The following is a 23563-nucleotide window of genomic DNA, read 5'->3' on the forward strand; positions in this document are numbered from 1 at the left end:
TTTCTTGGCAAATTTCTTCAGAGGTGGTTTGCCATTGCCATCCCCTGAGGCTGAGCGAATGTAACTTTCCCAAGGTCACTCAGTGGGTTTCATGGCTTAGTGGGGATTTGATCCCTGGTCTCCAGGGTGGTAGTCTAACCCTCAAACCACACCACCATGCTGGCTCTACTAGTTTTAGAATATTCAATAAATTGAAACCATGAGTCTGGGTCTCATGAATTGTGGCTTCAATGAGTGCCTCATTGGTCCCAATGCATAGTGATAAAAACCCATCCGTGCAGAAAGCTCAACATTTTGCTTGGTGATATTACATATTCCCACAACTACTGGGCAAGACCATCACAGGATGATGCACATCCATAGTTCTAGATGACAGCTCCAAAACCTGGTGCTCAACCCACTATCTATGTAAGTCAATTTTATTAGAGTAAAATGCCAATTATATATAAATTTAATATTATGCTGTTCAATCTTTGCAGCAACAGAACGCCCAGGAGCATTATTCCATAGCTACTTCCATATTTCATCTTTAGTGACCAACCCAAGTTCCTTTTGTCATGCTGATTTAGCACCAGATGATAGATAATACAGAGCTATATTAGTGAACTACAGTATACATTTTAGATGCTAGGCCCCAGAATTATTACATAGGTTTTATGACTAACTCTTCTAATTCTTTTACTTGTGGCAAGAAAAGTGGGTCAGTTGGAAAAATTGCAAAGTTTGATTGACCTCCAGTCCTAACTGATCAGGAATCTATGCTCCCAATGTGACAATTATACCTCTGCAGAGGCCCAAACATGTACAAATTAGGAGCCTTCTATTCAAGACCCAGATCATAGAACAGCAGTGGATTCAAGTATGACTGAAGATGGAATGGAAATTAGTATTTTCTGCCACTCCTCTTAAGTTTTCAAAATATTTATAGGAAGAGACTCTCTAGCTTAGGCAACATTTTCTGTGATATTAGAAGGATGGGAATCCCAGTCTGTGTGAACTGATCATGTTAGTTTTTCATCAATTGTATTTTATCACCTGTTGACTTCTTGAAGAACACTCAGAATGCCACTGTCCTAACACCATCCTTTTATTATTTTATTGTCAACAGGTGATCAAATACAGAGCAAATATTAGATAGGACTGACATTTAAGATACTCCAATTCTACACAGTCATGATTACTTTAGTTTCACCTAGGAACATGAAAACTTTAGGAAGAATTCAGATTCCCCCCCCCTCCACATTTTCCAGGAAAAAAGTTTAAAAATAGGATTATGAACTATATTATTTTAGGATGATGAATTTGTAAGACAAGGTTTTCATATATTGATTGCCCAAAAATTATTTCTAAATTTAAGAGGAAGACTTATGTAAGAATATACAGAACATTGGATCATTACAATTCCTAGGGTGCATCTACTGTACATTGTAGAAATAATGCAATTTGACATTACTTTATCTGCCATTTATCTATCCTATAGAATCCTGGGATTTGTAGTTTTGTGAGGCAGCAACACTCTTTTGGCAAAGAAGGCTAAAACATAAAACTACAAATCCCAGGATTCCATAGGATGGAGCTACAGCACTTAAAGTGGTGTCAAATTGCATTATGTCTACAGTGTAGATGCACTCCTGGTCTTGGTTTCTTTTTCTCAACTGTTTTATTGGTGTGCTATGTCTGCTTGACAGTATGAGGAACCAATGGAGGCAAAATAATTCCACTCCTCCCTGAATTAAGTAATTAAGTTTTAATAAAATTTTATATTTTTAAAAATGTTGTATTATGTTGAATTCTTTGTATGCCAGCTATCAAATTCTGTTAGAATGCAACTGTGACTTAATTTCTCACAGAAAATTACTGAAATAAAATTTCAAATACCATCAGATACTGAATATTTGCTGAATACTGTATTCAATAAATACTATACATGAACGTTTTATGTATTTTTTTATTCACACCTTGATGTTCCATTTAAAAAGATGTTAAAATGAGCTCATGTTCACAAATAATTACAAGTGAAATGCTTTTTTTTATGTTTATTCACCTTTACCTATTTACCTCAATCTGAAATACCTATGGCTATTCACCACTGTTTGAGTGAACTTTCACACTTCTGACAGGCATACACATATGTGGGATTCCCCTTTGAAAAGTTAACCAACTTTTGTCTAACAACAGTCATTTTGGGGACAGTTACTATTGCTTGAGAATGAGACCTCACTGCACTGCCCCACTGGGCAATTTTTAACAGATTTTCTATGTTAAATAATTAAGCATAATAGCTAGTGTAGAGCTTCCCACATCACTATATTGTGCACACTCATATCATTTAAAAAATCTTTCATAATGACACTGTTAAAACATTCAAGTACTAGTCTGGAAGTACCTGTCACAATGTTGTAAAAATACAAAAATTCTTTAGATAGTTTTTGCAAGGAAAAATGGTCCCTCTTACATGATGCTCCCACTCTCATTTTGTACTGTAGTTTGACTGTCAGATTATTCAGCAGTCTACCATGGACTGGTTGGCCATATAACAGCGATCTTTCTAAAAGAAATTAGTATTTGTAAAAAGGCAAAGCAGGAAAGGGAAGCTCATTTTCAAACATTTCCTAAAGGCGACTGGAAATAGCAGCATGTGACATATGAAAGCTCATTATTGATGACTAGCACAGGATATTTCCCACTATAGAAGAATTGATCTTAAAATATGAATTTCTCCATCCCCTTGGAAATGTTCTTCTCTTCCCACATGTGTCCCTTCTATTTTGTTGTTGCAACCTGCCTCGATCCGTAGGGAGAGGCAGGATATAAATAAATATCATCATCATCATCATCATCATCATCATCATCATCATCATCATCATCTCCCCCCTAATCCAAGGGTAGGGATCCTCTTTCAGATCAAAGCCCTAATTCAGTTTTAGACAAGTTTTTTAGAGCTGCATTGCCATGGCAGGTAAGGCCAAAGCCAGAAGAGTGAAAACAAAAATACCAGCAGATTTTAGTTTACATCTCTTACTGCTGGTACCTATGTGACAGGAGAAGTGTGTGGACCTTTCAGAACAGGAAAGCTAAATATACAAACACTAGGAAAACAGAAAACAATGACCTCACATGGAAAGGGGTATGACTACCAAAGGAAACCCACAGGATTGGGATTTCCAGGAGGGCTGGATAAGGCAGATATTGTTCTGTACTTCTCTGTGCAGGATTTCACTGGATAGACAGTTTTGATATTGATCCAAAACACACTGCAGAAACAATCCAGTTTGAGTCCACTTTAACTGCTCTGGCTCAGTGCTAGGGAATCCTGGGAACTGTTGTTTATTGTGGTGGCACCAGAGCTCTCTGATACAGAAGGCTAAATGTCTCACAAAACTTCAGTTCCCAGAATTCCCTAGTATTGAGTCAGGGCCGTTAAAGTGGTCTCAAACTGGATTATTTCTGCAGTGTGCTTTGGATCATTGGCTCTGATTCTGTGCCCTTAACACTAATCTGACATACAAAAAAGATTTTTTAAATGTTATCTTTGTGCTAGGAAAAACGTACCCAGCAGCTGTGGAGAGATCATAGGATGTAACACATTGCACATTGCATGCACATTGGATATAACACATGCACATTGCATAAAGAGAAATTCTAGGCTCATTTTCTGGAATCTGCAGCTCAGGCAATTGTTTTAATTGTTTATTTCTCCTGTCTTTTTATGTAAGTTCTTCCCAGCTCAGTGTAGGTTGTACTTCAACCAACAATTCATAGAAACCCATGATTATATATGACTCACCCATCCTCCATCCAAAAATGCTTTTACTATTATTTAATATATATTTATTTATATTCCACCTTTCTACTAATAAAGGACACTAATGGCAGCTAACAACAACTTTATGTTAGATCCCTACTCCTTGATCTGCCTTTTAGCTGACTGGGAACTCTCTTGTCCTGTCTTGATTGAGCTTCAGTTTGTGTTCATTGTCTCATCCATAAGACACATGAGAAACTGGCTGAGAACTTCCACAGGTTCCTTAGATTTAGAAGGAAAAGAGAGCCTCACCACTTTAACTTCTAAACATGGTAAGACTACATCTTGTTGCGAAGTGAGGTTCAAAAGTATTTTTACTCACTTGGCTAGATGCCTCCATAGCTCTTATTTTATGTCAGGAAGGACAAGGGTCAAGTACCCAATTTACTCCCAATATGGTGGGAGACTTAGGGGCTATACACTTTGTGTCAGCCTGTGGGCGCGGTGAGGGCTGAGCGTCCGTACACTCCGAGCCCTAACAATGCTGCGTGGGCGCCATTTTGGCATGCACCCTTCTAGATGACAGTGCTCTGCCCTTCCAGGGAGCAAGAGGAAGCCGCTTTTTGTGGCTTCTTTTTCCTCCTTCCAGAGACTGGATTGGTGCCGCTGCGTGTGGTTGCCATGGCACTGATCCAGAGTGAAAAAGGGCAGTTGCATTCCACCCATCTGTATAGCCCCATAGTGAGCTCTCCCCCCGGGGGGAGTGTTCTGGGAACCACAAAAGTAGGGCTAATGATTCTGAATTCAGTTTGACACGTATAAATTATTATTGTTGATGTTATGTTCCTTGAAATCAGCTCTGACTTATGGTGACCCTATTATAGGATTTTCTTAGGGTGACATAAAATAGTATAAATAACACTAAAGCCAGACTTCTGAAGCTGAATATATCTCATATTTAGATTAATTTTCAATCCAATCATTGTCTTGTGACCGCTTTGGATTCTGCTAATCCCTTAGCTCACTGCTCCAGAATCTTTCAAAGCTCTGTTGCTCATCCTCTGGAAAGTTGCACACTCTTTCTTGTTCAGTGTACATTTCCCCTGAGATTTCCAAGTTCTTTCTTCCCTCAAATCCTTGCCTCTTGTGTCTTGCCCTATTCTACAAAAGTAGAAGAAAAGAGTGACCCCCCCCCCCCCCATGCCGCTTGGTATGTTTTGGTAAGCCACAACTGCTGGTGTTCTCTTCCACACAACTATTAAAAGTACAGAAGCTCTGTCTGCCTCTGTATTACATCACCTTTCACCCTCTGTCTCACCTAACAATGCCTCCCTCTGTACGGAGTTTACTAAGTTGCTTGTTTTACTGTCTAGGTGCTCTTCCAGAGAGTCTGTCATCCAGCTCTCTGCCTCTTTCTGCCTAGGCCCTATGACAGTTTCCCAAAATAGCCATCTCCTTTCTTAACAGAAATTGCATTGTCTGCAATCAGCTGCTGATACCTTCACCTTGAGTAGTTAAAATGTGTTTGCAAAGACAAATAGGCAACAGCTGGTTTATAGTGTAGTATATAAAGGTCAAATTAGATGAGACGAGGCTTACATAATTGCATTTCTGTCTTTCTAAACAGTTTTTTTAATGGCCTCTCAAAGCTGTTTTTGTCCCTGGAGGGAAGCTGCTACTTGGACCTATATGCTCTTCCTCTGGGGCAAATAACAGCTCTCATTGCTTTCTCCCCTTCTCCCAAATTTTTGTTGGTAAAGTCAGCATCTGTTTCATTAATGGTAAATATTGCACTGTAGGAATAGTGTACAATTTTGTCTCCATTACCTATAGACAGCGGGTGAACAAGTTTCTAGGAAGCTGTGTCACAAAATTGGACTTGAGTTTTACAGAGCATGATGTAATTGTAGTCCAGTATTCAAATATTAATAAAGCATTTTATCTTTATTAAATGAAATGTGTGGAGGGGATATCATGATTTCATCTTCTGGGAATAAAGGAGGTAGTGCCTCCAAACTGTTACTCTAAATAATTTGAAGGAAGTGATAGTACTACTCAGGCCTCACCCAGAATATTGTGTCTAGTTCTGGGCACCACAGTTCAAAAGGGATCTTGACAAGCTGGAACATGCCCAGAAGAAGACAACCAAAATAGTGAAATGTCTGAAAATCATGCCCTGTGAGGAGTGGCTTAGGGAGCTGGGTATGTTTAGCCTGAAAAAGAGAAGGTTAAGAAGTGACATGATAGTCATGTTTAAATATTTGAAGGGATGTCATATTGAAGATGAAGCAAACTTGTTTTCTGCTGCTCCAGAAACCAGGACACGTAGCAATGGGTTTAAGCTACAGGAAATGAGATTCCACCTAAATGTTGGGGAAAACTTCCTAAGGGTAAGAACTGTTCAACAGTGAAATACACTGCCTTAGAGATTGGTGGTGTCTCCATTGTAATAATTTAAGTACTCTAGTTCATCAATCACTGTTCTGATATTATTATTATTATTATTATTATTATTAAAAAAAATTTTTTTTAAAAAAATTAGTGCTACATTGGATTTAATGTGATGTGTAATTTGATTCTAAATAATCAACTTGTGATACACTAGTATATTTTTTTTCAGCTCAAGGCCAAGCAACATGCTACATTAAATATGTGGTTGCATTTAACCTCTCTGTTAAGAAATAGCATCCTCGTTTTGTGGCAGAAATGGAAATAATTTTGAAAACCTGTACAGAAGGTACAGTACAAAAATCTCTACTTGATCAGATGAAACAGTAATAGTCCAAAACAGAATACAAGAATAAGAGACATTAATTTCTACCAAATGGTATTCATAGGCAACTGGAGGGAACAGCCATCAGAATTACTGTAAACCTTATGCTTCCGGAGAAGTATAAAGCCTATCTATAAAACCATATCTGCTGACATCTACATTGGTATTCACTTTTTTTCACTGATGATGACTAAGTATTTTTACTGAACTATTCAATACAATACATTCCTTTTCTAACAATTCACCACCTCCTGAACCCCCATCATAACATATAAGTAGTTAATCTTTCTTTCTTTCTTTCTTTCTTTGCTTCAATATGCATCACTTTACATGACATACTGTGTGTATCGGAGTGTATGTACTCATGCCTCCTAGAACATCAGAGGACTTTGGGAAATCCCAGTTTACAATTTAGTAAAAGTAATGTAGACAAAGAGCCTGCAAAGATTTTCCAGCTATAAATACTTGATCATTGTGCTTGTATGTGCCAGTTTTCCTAAGACCCATAGCTAAATAAAATAAAATAAAATACCATTGATGTACTAAAATAGCTTTCTGAGCAGCATAAACAATAAAGGCTACTCTTGGCATAAATACAGGTCAGTTTGAGAAATCACCCGTATTTATCCAGGCAGGCATAACAGAAGAAAATTTGTGAAATTCTGGGCTGAAATGGCAACACATAAAAACCTTTCCACTAACTATGTAGCATTCTAGACAGCCTTTAGTTATAGGCCCAATGAATAATCCTCTCTGATCAATGTACTGCCAGTGTTATATATACTAGTGAAATTAGGTTCTGACTCACAGAAATATTTCAGAATTTGACAAATCACCATGAGGTAGCATTTTCCTTCAGCATACAACAACAACAACAACAACAACAACAATTGGGCGGTATATATCAAAAATTTCCTCTGGACCGTTTGTGACATACCAATTTACCATATTTTCTAAGTTCACAAACCTGTTTTAGATGCTAAGGTGGGCTTAAAAAAACCAGAACTATCGTCATTCCAGTTCTGAAAAAAGGCCACTACAGGAACATGATAAAATGCCTACCTGTGCCCCCTAAAGGATGCACTTAGCCATTCTGCATTGTCTGGGAATCTGAAACCTAGGTCCAATGAATCATCTAGATTTAATGAATTGAGGATGGATATGAGGGTAATATGACCCTTCAAAAGGATGGATACAGACCTCTATAAGTTTCCTACTCCGTTATTAAGCCATGTGACTAATGATGGGAAATGTCACCTTATGGTGGCTCTTCACTTTAAGGACAGCCCTGCTCAAGTCCATTTCCCGTTAGCATGAAAATAATGAACTACTTTACATCTTACATCAATAACATGAAAAATTATTGTGATTTTGTATTTCCAAAGGCACGCTGCCTCTGTCTCTATGGTCAACTAAAGCGTGGTAGGCTCCTCCAAGCACAGATTGAGACTCCATTACAGACAACAACTGCTCAAGTGCACTTCCTGAATAGATGATAGAATAGAATGGGGGATAGAATTGGGTTTATTAGCTATTTTTATATCCTCCTGTCCTCCGTTTGATCCATTGGTGCCCAGAGATAAATCTTGATCAACAATACCTACCTTGGGTTTGAAGGCAATTAACTTCAGAACCATCTCAACGGTGAAGAGGCCAGTGAAGAGCATGTTGAGAATGTTCATTGCTTCTTTGAAGAGGCAGCTCTGGCCATAGTGCTGAAAAAAAGCCATACCATTCTGCATTTTGAAAAATGAATTGTTTGCATTACATATACATTCACCTTTCTACTCATTTTCTCTTTTGGCCCACGTCCTTCTTTGTTTGTATTTCTTTTATCGTTTAATGAATTGACTCTAAAATTAAAAGTCTCATTACATTCAAAAGACCTGTGAGATACATATGACACTAATACTGAGAACATGGTTTTCTATGTATCATAATTCAGAGATACTATTAACTATTACAGTCTGGATGGGGCTTCCAAAATTCACACACTTCGTTTCAAATATACAAAATGCACAATGTTCTTAATTCATCAAAGAGTCCTATATACCAGCTCATTTCAATATGGCTTCAGCCCTGGAACACCTAGACAACCCTGGTTACTTTAAATGAAAACTTTGATTGAAAACCAGGTTAGAAATGGCACTTGATATTGCCACTCTCTTGAGTCTCCTGAATCTCTCAGCAGCATTTATCATCAATGACCACTGTGTCCTCTTGGAACAACTCTGTGGATGGGAGTTGGAAACACTGTATTGGTCTGGTTCCACTCTTGCTTACAGTGTTCATACTAGAGAGCAAAACAGGGTTCACTTCTCTCTCCCCTGTTGTTAAACAGGGACAGTCATATGGGGTTTAGGGGCCAGTTGTTTATGACATCAGGCTCCATCTCTCCATTCTGTGTGAATGAGCAGTTTTGCAACTGTTGGACAAATGGCTGCAGCCAATGACAGTCTAGATGTGGTCTCTGGACTGGTGTCCAACTGTAAACCAAACTGGTTCTAGTGACTGGTACACTAAGGATTTTTGTTGTTGTTGCCAGTTTACCTCATCAGGTAATTTGAGAAACACTGGGGTAAATAAAGGCTAACAAACTGAAGAACAAACAAGATGAAACTGTTCGTAGGTGGTTCTCAGGTCAAGAAATTAGGGAGGCAGCCTAGGGCTATGCTAACCATGAATGACCAGGTATATAGTTTGTGGGTCCTCCTCAGTTCAGAGGTGTCACTAGAAGCACAGATCATCTCAGTGGCCAAGAGCGCTTATACTGAACTCTAACATATCTGCTAGCTATGACTGTACCTGGACTATGGTAGTATACCTTCTGTTATGCATGTTCTAATAACCTCACAACTGGATTACTACAGTCCATTCTACCCTTGTAGATTGTCTGGAAGCCATAGCTGATGCAGACTGTACCTACCATATTGTTAAGTGGAGCAATAATAAATGGCATGAGAGTGACTTTTAAAGCACCTCTGTAAGCTGCTAGGCTCAGTTCAATGAACCCATGCTTTAACATTATCCCAGGGAGACCCTGCTTCTGATCCCTCCAGTAGAAATATGGTGCTATAAAATGGCTGTCTCAGTTGTGGCATGTCACCTGCAGAATTTCCTCTCACACATTTTTTTTTTAATTTTAGGCTACAGCTAAAAATTCACTTCACCAGGTCCTGAGACTAGTAGAGGCCAACTGTATATCTACCATATGAAAATGCGTGCAAACTAAGGAGCAAAACGGACCATCCAAAAACAGCAAATTGGGGCTGCTGTGGAGCTGCGTGCGGCAACTGCGTGCCAATCCACTGCAGAACTGGCCCAAATAGGAACAGAAAAGATCTATTTGGGCCAGCAAAAACTGGCTCTTCCGGCTCTTCCAGAGCCTCAAGCTGGCTTCCTGCACCCTGGTGGCTTGTGGCATGTAAGTGCCACACACCTGGAGTACTGGACAGTTGGCTATGTCTCGTTGGTGAGGGTGGCTTTCGGGCAGCTTGGGGGCATGCAGTGTGTAAAAGCTGCACTCCCAAGCCACTTGGAAGGTAGCACAAAGGGGCAGTCTGTTTTGCCTCTAACTTGAACAAAATGACACAATTTATTCTGATCTTATGGAATGGGGGTGATCTGTCTTGACATAGAATTTTGGTTCTCTTCTGCAGCAAAGTATTCCTCCTGACTTCTATAATCTATTGATTAATTTTTACTTTTCTTTTTCTTATTTGCTTGATGTCTAATAGTTAATAGAAACATAAGCAACTTACTTATCATATACATTATTTTGAATTGAATGGAACACTGTAAGCCACAACACAGTACTTTCCGACTTCTGACCTACCTGCATAGCCAGGCAGATGGTGTTCAGCAGGATGAGGATGAACATCAGGTATTCAAAATAGGTGGAGTTCACCACATACCACACTTTATACTGGTACTGGTTTTTGGGAATGTACCTCCGAAGGGGACGGGCTTTCAAGGCATATTCTACACACTGACGCTATTAAAAAAAAATAGAGAGAGGCTTAGATGCAACTAGAAAATTCCAAAATAGAAGCTCCTCTCCTCTGAAGCAGGTGAAAAAAACTTTGCAGGTAGGGAAGAAGAAAACAGTCAGTTTAGCTTTCTTTCAAATTGTTTTTTAAAAGTGGCAAATTCTTTCAATTGCAAATATGAAATCTGTGGATTTTGATCAATTGTCCTTCACCTGCACTGGCCAAATTCAGCAGACATAGGTACTCACAGCATGAGAGTACCATTTCATCTGCCTGTCATAAAGAACATCTCAGGAAAAAAACAGGTGACAGATCTACATGGCTTAGTATACAGATATTAAGACCCAGTGCCTCAGAAATCTCTATGTCAGTGGTGTTGCCTGGCTTCTTAGATGTCATATTGGAAAATGTAGCCATTACATGAGAATTCTGTCATAGTTATGTCTCTTGATAAAGGATCTCAGCCATTAATTTGTATTTGGTAACATTTGGTAATATTAGACCTAAATACCCTTAAAGGCACAGTTTATGTTAAACAAATAGTATAATGGTGTGTGTGTGTCCTATCTGATCTTGGAAGCTATGCAGAGTCAGTCCTGGTTAGTACTTGGGTGGGAGGTTGCCAAACCACTGGCAAAGCCACATCTGAGTATTCCTTGCCTAAGAAAACCCTATCTGTTTTAATATTGGAATAATTTTATTTTATTTTATTGTAGCACTTTTGTATGCTTTTAATTGTACTTTTTTTTTTAAAAAAAAATTAAGCTGATTTGAGTCTCAGTTTTGGGAAAATGGTGAGTAATAATAATAATAATAATAATAATAATAATAATAATAATTTTATGAAGTCACCATAAGTCAACTTGATACACACACACACACACACACACACACACACCATTATACTATTTGTTTAACATAAACTGTACTTGTCATCATATCATTATACCTGTATTATGGTAACATTAAACCTATTATACAAAGAACCACCTCATACAGAACTTAGAGCAATTTAATCCAGTTTGGATTCTGGTGGCAGCAATTACATTATAGAGGAGTGTAGGGATTTGATGGAGGATTGGCAAGTGGTGGATAGGAGATATCATCACAGTGGGATGGTCACACCCACCCTTGGTTTGTTGACTCTTTAAACAAGTCTTTTACGTGTGTTGTCTTTAAACTGTTTTTAATAGTTACTAATTTTTGTTTGTTTGTTGTGATAGACTTATTGCTTATCTTAGTTTTATTTCCTTGATAATTTTATGGCAAACAGGGCAGTATATAACTACTAGTAATGTATAATAATAAAAAGTCTTCAAGGGAAACATTCAGTGAAAATTCTGGCAATAGCAGGTCTATTCTAGGTATAGATATGTGGCATCAGAACTTTGCATTTATCCCCAAAACTATAAATTATTTAACACATTAGAAAATTTCTTTTTGATAGCCATTGTTCCAGTGAATATTTTTCACTCTATTAATCACACAATGTTCATATATTACCTGGTTCTTGTCCAGTTCACAGTTCTTGTACTCTTGTTCTCCTTGCTCCTGAAAAGTGACGATGACGAAACCAACAAAGATGTTCATCATGAAGAAAGCGATGATGATGATATAGATAATGAAGAAAATGGAGATCTCCACCCTGTGGTTATAGATGGGGCCAACATCTTCCATATGGGAATCAATGGATCGGTACAGCAGCCTAGAAGGATAGAGAGAACCCGAGACAGACACTAAGGGCATTTCCAGATGGCCCTGACTATATGTTGCTATAATACAAGGCTGCATAGACAGCCTGGAGGAGTGGTTCTGTCTGCATTTGACTTCTGCCAATTCTCAGGGCTGACAGAAACCAGAATGGGAGAACTATGAGCTGTACAGAGCATGAAAAGTAACCCAGGTCAAGAAAATGCTGCCTGCTTTTTTCCATGATGCGTCCAGAGCTCCTACTTGCATGCCACAGCAGTCAGCTAGAAGCATGGGAAGACAACCATCTGAATGTGCCATTAAGAAGCTTTGATGTTTTGGCACAATGAACCAGACTAGAGAAATGCTTCTATAGGTGACTATTATGAAAGGTGTAATTTCCTATTTAAAAAATGGGGTTGAACTATGATGAGGTGCAAATTTAAACATGCAAAATAAACCAAAAGACTACATGAATTTGCCCTGCATACTCACTCTGGCCAGCCTTCAAAGGTTGAAACGGTGAAGAGGGCCATCATGGCAGTGAGGACATTGTCAAAATCAAATTTACTATTCTCCCATTTTCGAGGCTGGATTATTGGTTGAGACACCTCTCCATCCTTGTAAGTGATAAAACTTCCCCTGTTAGGAAAAGAATGGGACGTGTATTGAAATACACCGAAGATAGTGAGTTTTTTTAGCATTTAAATCTACTTGATAATGAACTCACTTGCAATCTGACTCAGTCTGCTTGGAGCTATCACTGCAACTGTACAGTTTGCCCTGAAGGAGGAGAAAGCAGAAAAATCACACATCATTTAATTTACTGAGCACTGAGTTGTGGTTAAATTAGTGCCTCATAAAGAAATGCTATATTTTAAAAAAAAAAATTTCTCTGTCAACATTTTAAAGTTTTTAAGAATTTTAATTACTGCCACAATACTACTGCATCCTGTTTGGACATGATTCCTAACTCTGCCTTATATTGCTATCGATCTAACATACCTCTAAGCCCTAAACAGGGCAATAAAACACAGTAGGGGCTGAGGGCATTCTTCAGGTGGATAGCAATAATTATTTTGTAATATATTTATTTTCAGAGTCTGGGCAGATTCTTAGTAACTGTATGCACATAAAAACTTTTGCCTGTGGATTATGATGATCTTATTTTCAATATTAAATGCCAAACTAAGTTATAGAATTCAAGACCTGTTTTTGACTGTTTAGTATGTTAGGTTGTGTCCTCTTAATTAAGCATAAATTTGCATAATTAATTTTTATTTTATGAATAAAATCAAGAGAAAAGGTTAGAATTTTAAATAATTTGCTTTCCAATGAATAATTTTTTTTTTGGAAAGAAGATATGAGAAGCTTCACATCTTTTTACAGGCTAAAATAACAGAATATTGTTAAAGCTACTGCAGTGACTTATAAGGTCAGAGATGCACTAACTTGTTCATCTCTGGCTTATTAGGAGTAAACATCTCCTAGTGTAAATTCTTCAGCTCTGAGTTTGATGGTATATTTTTTGATATTGATTATAATATAGCTTTATATAATATGGAACAATGTGTGTGAACCACGCTCTGCTGTCGAATTGATCCATCGATTCAGATCACAAACTAGTTTATTTATAAGTGGGAATGAGGCCCAAGGAAGTGCAAAGGCGGGCCTATTGCTGAACATAAAGAAAAAATAATAATGGCCATGGAGGATCTACATAAATTCAACCTAGATCATGTGGAAACTGAAATAGTTAAAGAGTTCCCATACCTGGGATCAAAGATTGATAAGAATTGAGATTGCAGTCAAGAAATCAGAAGAAGACTAGCCGTGGGAAAGGTAGCCATGAAAGAACTAGATAAGATCCTAAAGTGTAAATATATACAACAGGGCAGAATTTCCAAGCTATTTAATTTCCCATTACCATGTACAGAAGTGAGAGCTGGACAGTGAAGAAAGCTGACAGAAAAAAAAAAAGTAATCCTATTTGAGATTTGGTGCTGGAGAAATGCACTGAGGATATTGCAGAAAGCCAAAAAGCCAAAAAGCCAAAAAAAAAAAAAAAAAAAAAAAGAGTCCTTGATCAGATTAAACCTGAATACTCCCTGGAAGCCAAGATGACAAAACTGAATACTTTGTTACATTATGAGAAAGCATGACTCACCAGAAAAGACACATACACAAATGTCATCATATTCTTTTTTCAAACTCCAAATAATTCTGCCTTCTAATCAAAGAGGAGAAAGAGAGAGCAAAGTCCATGATGCTTACCTTGAACAACTGAACGCCTATGCAGGCAAACATGAACTGTAGTAATGTGGTGACGATCACAATGTTCCCTATGGTTCGGATGGCTACAAACACGCACTGGACTACATGCTGCAAACAAAAGACAGGAACAAGAATAAGCTAAATAGTTAATTTTAAATGGGTTTAGAGTTGGATGTAAAGAAATAATCAGTAATCTTGTCATATTGTTTTCTTCTTGTACATTAACATGGTGTCTGGGAATGGGAAAGAAAATTCTATGGTGTGTAGACTTCTTACTGACTATTAGGTATAAGAACTTATCTAATATTACTAATATTACTGAGCTACAATAGGTAGCTTTTCCATTTTTCAAAAATTCTGATGAAATTTATTATTATTATTATTATTATTATTATTATTATTTACGTTATTTATACCCCTCCCTTCAGCCCTAATGACTCTCAGAGCGGCTTACAATTATTATTTTTAATAATACGGTTCCCTGCTCTCAGGCTTACAATCTAAAAGACACAACACAAAAGGAGAAGGGAATGGTGGTGGGGAAGGGGATGAGGTCCAGTGGTTCTTCTCTCCCTCTGAGGCCTGGACCAAGGCAGATGGACTGGAGGGAGGGCTCTTCTTCTTCAGGCTAGCCCTGGTGGAGGGCTATTTAACATTTGTGTGTGCACAGAAGGTTTTAAACAAATTGATACACATCTACTAAAGTAGTGGGAGCTTTAGACGTACTTTACTTACTATCGTGGGTCTCAAAAGTGATTTTGAATGGCTCAGTGTTGTGTTGTGATGGGGGGGGGGGTGATACTCCCCCATCACACCAGATGGCCAGGATCACAAGATGAAGGGCTCCACACTGTACATTAGAAATGCCTTGGGCATAAAATATAAAGATCTGCCCCACACCTTTATGTCAAGGTGCTGGGCATTTTCCTAGTCAAATTATTAAAAGCTGATTATCAGATTACATTGTCACGAATAAAACCAGAGTGAAGTGGCTCCCACTGAATTTTTTGGGACAAAGTACACAGGTTGAAATCTAAACCTGAATTTCAATCCTTGTCACTGGGAGCAGCAGCTAGCTTTAAATGGCTAATCTAACAGTGCCTTTGAGTGTGCCACTCCACTTTCTAACATCAAAATAAATGGGTGTTATTCACAGTTATGTAGGAAAAGATAATATCACGCTGGAGGGCACAACCAGCTCTCTCCCGGCAATCAACCCTTGGCCCCTGTCTCTTTGTGCACAACACAGAGATCTGCCGAAGTGTTCTTTTAAGGTTTACTAGACAACACAGAGATGCACGGTGCTCACTCAGTTTAGGAAACTTGGTTCATCTATTACCCACCCCCACCAGCTCTGTAAAACCACACAGAGCAAGTTTGCATCTAGTCTAATATACTTGTGAAATGTCTTCTACCTTTAGGCCTTTGGCTCTGTTGATGGCCCTCAGTGGTCTGAGCACTCGTAGGACTCGTAGTATCTTCACTACATTGATGGCACTAGACCTGGAGAAGAATGGCACAGGAAATCAGATGTTACAATTGTTGTTGGACTTGTTTGTGGACTGAAATTGGTCTTGGCTGCAAGACTGAATTCGTTGTGCATTACAAGTGGCCATGTGGAGAAATGGACTACTTCATGGGATCTGAACCCTGATCTAACTCATTCAAGGAAATACTATTCACCACCATCATACTACACCGCTGCTTTTATAGCTCTCACAACTTGAGAGAAGAGTTTTCAGAACATATGGACACTGCTGGTAAAAAGCTAATATAAATTTTCCGGTAGCATTTTGATTTATTTGCTTGAACAATTATATTATCTAATCATTCATAAATCTGGAGTGATGTCCTATAAATGAATGGTACAGGATTTGCGATAAAGAAATTGTTAATTTTACTTCATTGTGAGGCAGTTGTAACCACACTGGCACTTAGGAGTTAAAATTGTTCATATTTCAATTTCTCTTTTTAACATTTATTTTATTTTAAACATATGCCTTAATTCTGCACTTAACAGAGTACTTTAATTTTTATCTTTGAATAGTCAATTAATGGTGACACTGCATTCATGAGTAAGGAAGAGAGCTATTGGTCACCGTGCAGCTGAATTAAATGCAGAATACAGTACTGACAGAGTAAAAGAATGGAGGATTCTGTTGGACAGAATGGGCCACCAAATGCACGGTGGACACATTACAAAAATGCTGCCAAGCTGCAGTAATCACAAGAGGATTTTAAAAAAAGCACTTCACCAAAAAGTTAATTCAAAGAAAGAAGTATGTCAGTTAATTCCAGTGAATCATGCCTTTAAAGACACCACTCTATGTGTAGTTTGTATCTACCTAGCACCAAGTAACCAGAATCTCAATGCAGAGTTTGATCAGTCCCTGCAGATGTGTCCCAGCTGAATTCAACAGGCTGATGAGATCTGAGTCAGTGCACTGAAGAAACTATTTACTTGTTCTATAATACCCTCTCAATAATGACGTTATGTTTCACAACATTCTTTGGTTCTACCTATTATTCTTCCCTCACAACTTCCATATACCCTCTGTCCCCTCAGCAAGAAAGAAAGGAAGGAAGGAAGAAAAAAAGAAAGAAAGAAAGAAAGAAAGAAAGAAAACTACTCTGCTGCCCAAATCATGCACCTGTCCAAATCATGCATGATACTCTCCTTTGTGGATTTCTGTCTCTTCCTGGATCTAGCACAAATTCCTTGGCTTTACCTTTAAAGCCTTTCATAGGCTTTTCTCTCTACTTTTATATTTTGTTACCTGCCTGGCCAGATTACCTGTGTCATGTTATCTCTGCTAATATTTTTCATGTCCCTGTAGTTAAGCAAAAAAAAAAAAAAAAAAAAAAAAAAAAGTAACTTAATCAATATTTCCCCCTATTTGTTCCTGCCTTCATAATCTTCACTGTTCTACCTTCAATTGTAGATTCTGTGCTCCCCAGAGGATGAATTTGTTCCTCTACATTCTAACTATATTTATACTGATAGCATGTGATGGTTATGTCAATGTCCATTTCCTTTAGGTTAAAAAAAATGAAGCCTGTGAGCTTTAACTGGCTTCTTAATTGCATTGTACACAGTTATGCATTTACTCCAACAATTTTAAAGTGGTTGTTAAAACTGGATATAAAAATAATGCAAGTCTTAATTCATAACATTTTAAAGGATCAAGGTCAAGACTTGAAAGACCCAACACATAGCTAGGATTCCTAGCACAAGATTTTATAAATAAAAAGAGAGAGGTAGGAAGAAGCTGAAAAGTTAGCCATAATAACCTCTTAGTGAAACCTAACAATAGAATAAGGAGGCAGCTAGACTGAAGTGAGCAGTATTGTAGAGATGGCCTTTTCCTTTCACATCACCACCCTTCTCCACATACAATGGATTTTCTGAGCCAAAAAAACTCACTCACTGGATCCCAAAGGAGATGAGAGAAACGCTAACCACCAGCAAGTCCAAGATGTTGAAGTAGTTTCTGCAGAAGGAGCCTTTGTGGAGGAAAGCCCCATAGGCAGTCATCTGTGGGCAATCACATGGAGACACAAAGAAACTTTGCCATTAGTACATTGCAGGAACTTTTTCTCAGAGTAACCAGAAGGAATAATAATGCAAGATGGTGTTGCAGAATAGCTACAGACATTTTGGACCAAGATTTTATAGAAAGAAAATGAAAGGAGTAGGTATTGTTCAGAAAAGCATATGCAAGAAAAGATTGCAAATCATGTCCGGCCCATCTAAGAAATGGCTGATATTTTGTACTCTACAATAATTCCTTCTGTTTGGAAATAAATTTTCCAGAAAAGTTAGTGTTAATTTTTTTTAAAGAGATACAGTATATAGATTTTTCAAAAAAACAACAACAAACAAAAAAAACAAACAAAAAACTGGACATGAGGACAAGACTAGCTTGGAGAATGGCTTCTCCCACTTGAAAACTCCCATTTACTATAATAACTGAATCTTCTTTCAAGTACAGTACTATTTATGATGAAATTTAGACTAATGAAAACATAAAAACAGCCCTTTTGGTGCAGTAAGTTTGGGACTCCCTCCTGATGAAGGCCCTGGCAGTTTTTAGGAAGATTCTCATAATGAATGAAAACTATTAATCATTCATACTAAATCAATTGTAATTTTCTTGCTGCTGACTTAACAGCAGAGTTTTATCAATACAATTCACTAAAAAAACAGGCTTGTGCTCTTAACACTTGTTCTATAAGACAACTTCTGTCTCCAGATAAAGCTCCTGCAGCCTCGGTATCATGAACAGTGATAACAGAGATGGGTGTGAATCAAAATTTGCAACCTTTTTAAGTTTTGAAATGTTAAATGTTAAGTAGATCAGAGCAGTGTGAGCTTTCCTAACATTTTATTACTGGCAATGCTTTCTGCACGGGGGTTAAAAAGCAAAAGACATGTGGTTGCTTTTTTTGTAGGGCATATTTTACCTATGTTTCTTTTCAATTCTGTAAGCCACCTTGAGTCCCAGTCTGGGGAAAAGGTGGATTAATAATAATAATAATTTGTTGTTGTTGTTACCTGCCTTTGAGTCCATCTCGATAATAATGCATAGAATTCTTCGTGCGTGTTTCAGTAGGCAGGGAAACGCATAGGGTTGAATTTTGTAACAATTCTGTCCACTGAGGAGTTTTTAAATTCCATTTCTCTTACTGTAGACAATTTGAAATTCCTTTCATATCCCTTAAATTATCATGTCATACTACCCACATGGGAGATTACAAGTAACTTCAGACCCATTTTTGTTGTTGTTCTGTTTTGCATTTACCAATGCAAACTCAAAAGACCTGTCAGTTAATTTGCATGGCCAGTCTTGCAAGTTTATTTTTTCTTGATAGAAAAGTCATTCCTGACTACTATTAAGAAAGCATTACCTGCAAAATGCAACTTTAGTGTAACCTCTGTGTTTGAATACACATAAGACCATAGCATTCTCAAACAACACTTTCTGGATTGCAAAGAACCAACCATCTCAGCTGCATTCTTGAGTTTCTGCAACCAACCAAGGATATGCTTGGGCCAGAAAACCTAGCAGTTTCCAGCCAGTCTTTATTGAAGATGTGCTGAAGAGGGTGGGAAATAAATTAAATTTATAAGTCATCAAAAACCAAATGACATTAGAAAGAACTCACTACTGATTTATCAGAAAGAAATCAGAAAGGAAGTATAAACTCTACTCTTCAAGCAGAATTTATACAAAAGGATGTAGTTGGGAAAGGCAGGGTTCTTGCCATAACAAAGGGAGTAAAAAGGCCTTTCAGGCTTGCATTTTGTATGGCAATCTTAAAGGAAGAAGGAAGACACCATTGAAATCAGAATAGGAAGCTCTGTTAAGTGTCATTATCATACAAAGCGTGTTCACTCTTGCCACGGGTTTTAGTGACATAGCAAGTGGTTACCATAATATGGTTGCATTTTTTCCTGTAAGGGCAGTGATACCACTATAATTATTTAAAATTCATTTGTATGTTTAGATTATAATACTTCATTATTTAATGCTCAATGTATCATTGTGTGGAATGGTAGGTAACTAGCAGATTTCTTGTGTTCTTATGTATGGTTAAATTCTTCAGTGGGTCTGTGTACATGATAAGTGAGAAAAGAAAATGGGGGGTCAACCAAGCATTAAATATTTTGGAAGTGTCTAGGCGCAAATTAATGGAGAAAAAGTCCAGTGATATGCTTTCTTTTTATTTTATTGATGTTTGTAATTCTAAATTCAGCATTAAATGTGTTTAGACATTAGTAGGCTTAAGACAAGATTAGATTTTCAAAGGTCCATTTATATACTTGTCGATGATGCACAATGGGGTGCTGCACAAGATGTCCTGTTGAGCAAGGGACACGTTGTGCATCAGGACACACTGTACACTGGAAATGCTGCACAGCAAAACCACTGCTGGCTCCACTTCTGAAATGGTCCTGGTAACATAGCTACATCTCCACTCCTCTCTATAGAATATAAACATTGTGCAATGGCACAATTTAACTTTACACAATCATAGGTTTGTTTATTATTACATAACTTCATAATAGGATTCCAGCCAATGTATTATAATTTGATATACTAAAGACGGCAAATGTCATAAACCTGCATGATAGTTAAGTGAGCATATATAATTTTAATCCTGTTCTTCCAAAAATAACATCCTAGACAAGTTACTACTCTTATAAGACAAGCTGTAAGGAAAAAGCCAGTGTCCCACATTTGGGCTTTTCCTTTCTCACATGGGTCCCTGTCATTTGATATTTATCCTTGAAGCATACATTTGAGGCAGATGACAGTTCTGACATCTGCCAGGACACAATTGTGCTAGGACACAATTTGTGAAAAGAATATGTCAGGAATGTAGAAATGCAGTGGGTCAGGAGGAAGGATTTTGAGAGTTCTGGGTGCATTCTGAACTACTGCCACCTCTCCTGAAAGGTAATAGCAACTCTGAATTATCTTCTTCCCTATCAGTTACTGTAGAGATGAAAGGGACAGAAGAAAACAAACTGTTCTTATGGACAAGGCAGATCAAAGTTTTGATTAGCAGGAGGACATACTACCACACAGAGTTTGTTTTGCTCAGAGTTTGCCAACCAGGTCATGGCCTATTTCCCCTTTCTGTCCTTAACCTTGCACTAGCTATATAGGTCATTGCCAGATGGACATTTGTCTTAGCTCTAAGACTAGTACGACAGCTGGAATCATACCAAAACAGAATGCTTTAGTTATGATCACCCTTTAGATGCTTCATTTTTGGGACTGACTAAGGCAGGTTACAGACCGCCGAAATGTGGCGGTCTGCTGCCGCCGCCGGTTGCTGCGTCCAGGAACCGCTGCAGCCAAATGGCGCGGTTCCCGGACGCAGCAAAGAAGGAGCGCGAAAATCACGCTCCTTCTTGCAGCCCAGAAGACACGCCGTGAGGCGCTAGTTGTGCACTCGTGGTGTCACTTCTGCCGCATGATGTGCGGACACAGAGCGTCCATTACGTCAAAATGGCGGCGGCCATGTGGAACGGCCATCGCCATTTGTTACGGACTCAGTCCGTGCTAGGATTAGGGGCGTCTGGAAGAGATGCCCCTTTCTAACCCTAGCACGGACTGAGTCCGTCCTAGGGTGGCCGTCTATAAGGGACCTAAGAGCACCAATCTAGGTACTGCCTCACTACTGGCTAATATTACGTTTTTTAAATATTCCCTCAAAGGGATCTGTCTCCTGATAACAGTTTAAGATAAACTTGATAGAAAAATAAACTATACTAGCATCTTACACATAGCCAAAATATATTATTGGTTTTACAAAATAAATAAATGTGGAAGAGAGCTTATTTTTACTTTCTTTGCCATCTACCTTATTTCTGAATGCTTCACTGTGCTATTCTATAGCCTCATGGGGATAGCATTCACTTCAGGGAATCACACAATTGCAACTGTTAACTAAAAAGAGAGAATACAGACTTGGGGGGCAGATAGTTTATTTAGGGTGTGGGGTCATAGAGTACTGGGTTTTTGTGAGATGTGGAGCTAAATTTCCAGGCCTCAACTAGCTGGCAAGGCTTAGGCTGAAAGAGGATTTGTTTCCTACAGGAAGTGGACACAGGAGCAACCCAATGTCATTTTCTCTAGTGTTAAAAGTTCTACTCTTAGGTCAGGAATGATGAATTTCTAAACAAGAGAGGTTTCAGAATCTCTTGATGGGAAATGGGCCACTGGAAATCCTCAATGGAAGATTTTGTCCTGCACATTTGGGGAAACTGTTCCCTTTATTACTTCTGGTGAATCTATCTATGTGGAAATATCTGCGTGGAATCATTAGAGTGAATCCTAATATTCTGTAGTAGTGATTCTTAAATATTATGATTCCTGTTGGTTATGATGCTCCAGAAATCAGGGATAACCTACAGGCTACATGGAAATGGGCAGATTTAAACTCTGATAGCTGTACTGTAAAGGCAGTATTTGGAGGGAAGGGTTTCCTGCAAAATAATGTTTGGTGACAAAGGAGTGTTTCAGTCTTAGAAATCCCCCTGCCAGAGCTGTGCTCCTTCTGCTGCTTCTGTATGGAAATTCACCACTCTGCCTCTGAAAGGTTAAATCAAGATTTAATATCTCCATTTGCATGTACTATGTAATTTGATCTTCAGTGTCACTCTTTCTAGGCTTTCCCTCTGTTCTTCTCTAATAGGCCTGAACAACATATAACCCCTCAAGCCAAATTGGTGCTCACCAGTCATTTCTTGCACACTGCTAGAAGCTTAATATCCACTATCACTTCTCCCTCATTTGCAGTTTGTGACCAGATGCAAAAGAGGACAGAGCCCCTATGTCTTGAATAGCTGTACAAATGAGGGAATTTTATCAAGTAGAGCTTGCACTGGCCAAAAAAATTAATATGCACAAATAATTTTCTTTATTACATCTGGCCATTCTGACAAGCCCAAAGCTTGGAAGTGAAAGGTTTGTAAGTAACATAGTCACTATCCTTTCGGTAACAATATTCCTAAAATGTTGCATTTCAATAGAAAATCATCGAGTAGAAATTACAAAGAAAAACTGAATTTACTAGTCATTTTTAGAGGACATCTTGAGTGGGATTATTTGGATTTTATGCCATTTTCTTTACAAGCTGAAAGGTTTTTAAAGCAATGAAATGCAATAATTGTTTGCCTTCTATGTTTTTTTTTAAATAACACCATTAATAGCATCAAATCACTCTTTCTGCTTTTATAATGAATTACTGGGGAAAAAAAATCCTTTTCAAACCTAACTTTCCAAGCTCTGGTACCATCAAGCAAAGCTGTTGTGCAACATCTGACAAAGAATATCATGAATTGTGCAAGTCTGGTCTCGTGTAGAAACGCTGTTCTCTGCCACCAAATAAGGTGGTTGAAGAAGTGATATGAAACAGTAAGCATACCAAGTAGGCTTTGGCAATAGAAGAGACTATTTGCGGTCTACACAGTATACCTCCCATAGCACACCTCACTTTGTTTTCCCCAGATTCTTAACAGGGAAGGATCACCACAAAAACATTGAAATCTGTCTAATTCCATGTGGTGAGCAGATACTC

At 38.1% G+C, this 23563-nt stretch overlaps 1 protein-coding gene across 6 annotated transcripts in view; it reads right to left on the bottom strand.

Annotated features, from left to right (window-relative positions):
* The window catches only part of LOC149311719 (voltage-dependent L-type calcium channel subunit alpha-1C-like), a 487833-nt gene that overhangs the window by 106072 nt on the left and 358198 nt on the right, over positions 1–23563 (bottom strand). For all 6 annotated transcript variants that reach the window (XM_089527751.1, XM_089527750.1, XM_089527748.1 and 3 more), the window contains 8 exons: positions 17899–18005; positions 15886–15973; positions 14471–14578; positions 12927–12979; positions 12692–12838; positions 12011–12212; positions 10354–10512; positions 8123–8233 (listed from right to left, as the gene is read on the bottom strand). In XM_089527751.1, coding sequence (XP_089383877.1) covers positions 8123–8233; positions 10354–10512; positions 12011–12212; positions 12692–12838; positions 12927–12979; positions 14471–14578; positions 15886–15973; positions 17899–18005 — 975 coding nt within the window. The remainder of the gene's footprint in view (positions 1–8122; positions 8234–10353; positions 10513–12010; positions 12213–12691; positions 12839–12926; positions 12980–14470; positions 14579–15885; positions 15974–17898; positions 18006–23563) is intronic.

Source organism: Sceloporus occidentalis, unplaced genomic scaffold (genome assembly GCF_023333645.1).
Source record: "Sceloporus occidentalis isolate IW3139 unplaced genomic scaffold, rSceOcc1.0.p SCAF_5, whole genome shotgun sequence".
Classification (NCBI taxonomy): domain Eukaryota; kingdom Metazoa; phylum Chordata; class Lepidosauria; order Squamata; family Phrynosomatidae; genus Sceloporus; species Sceloporus occidentalis.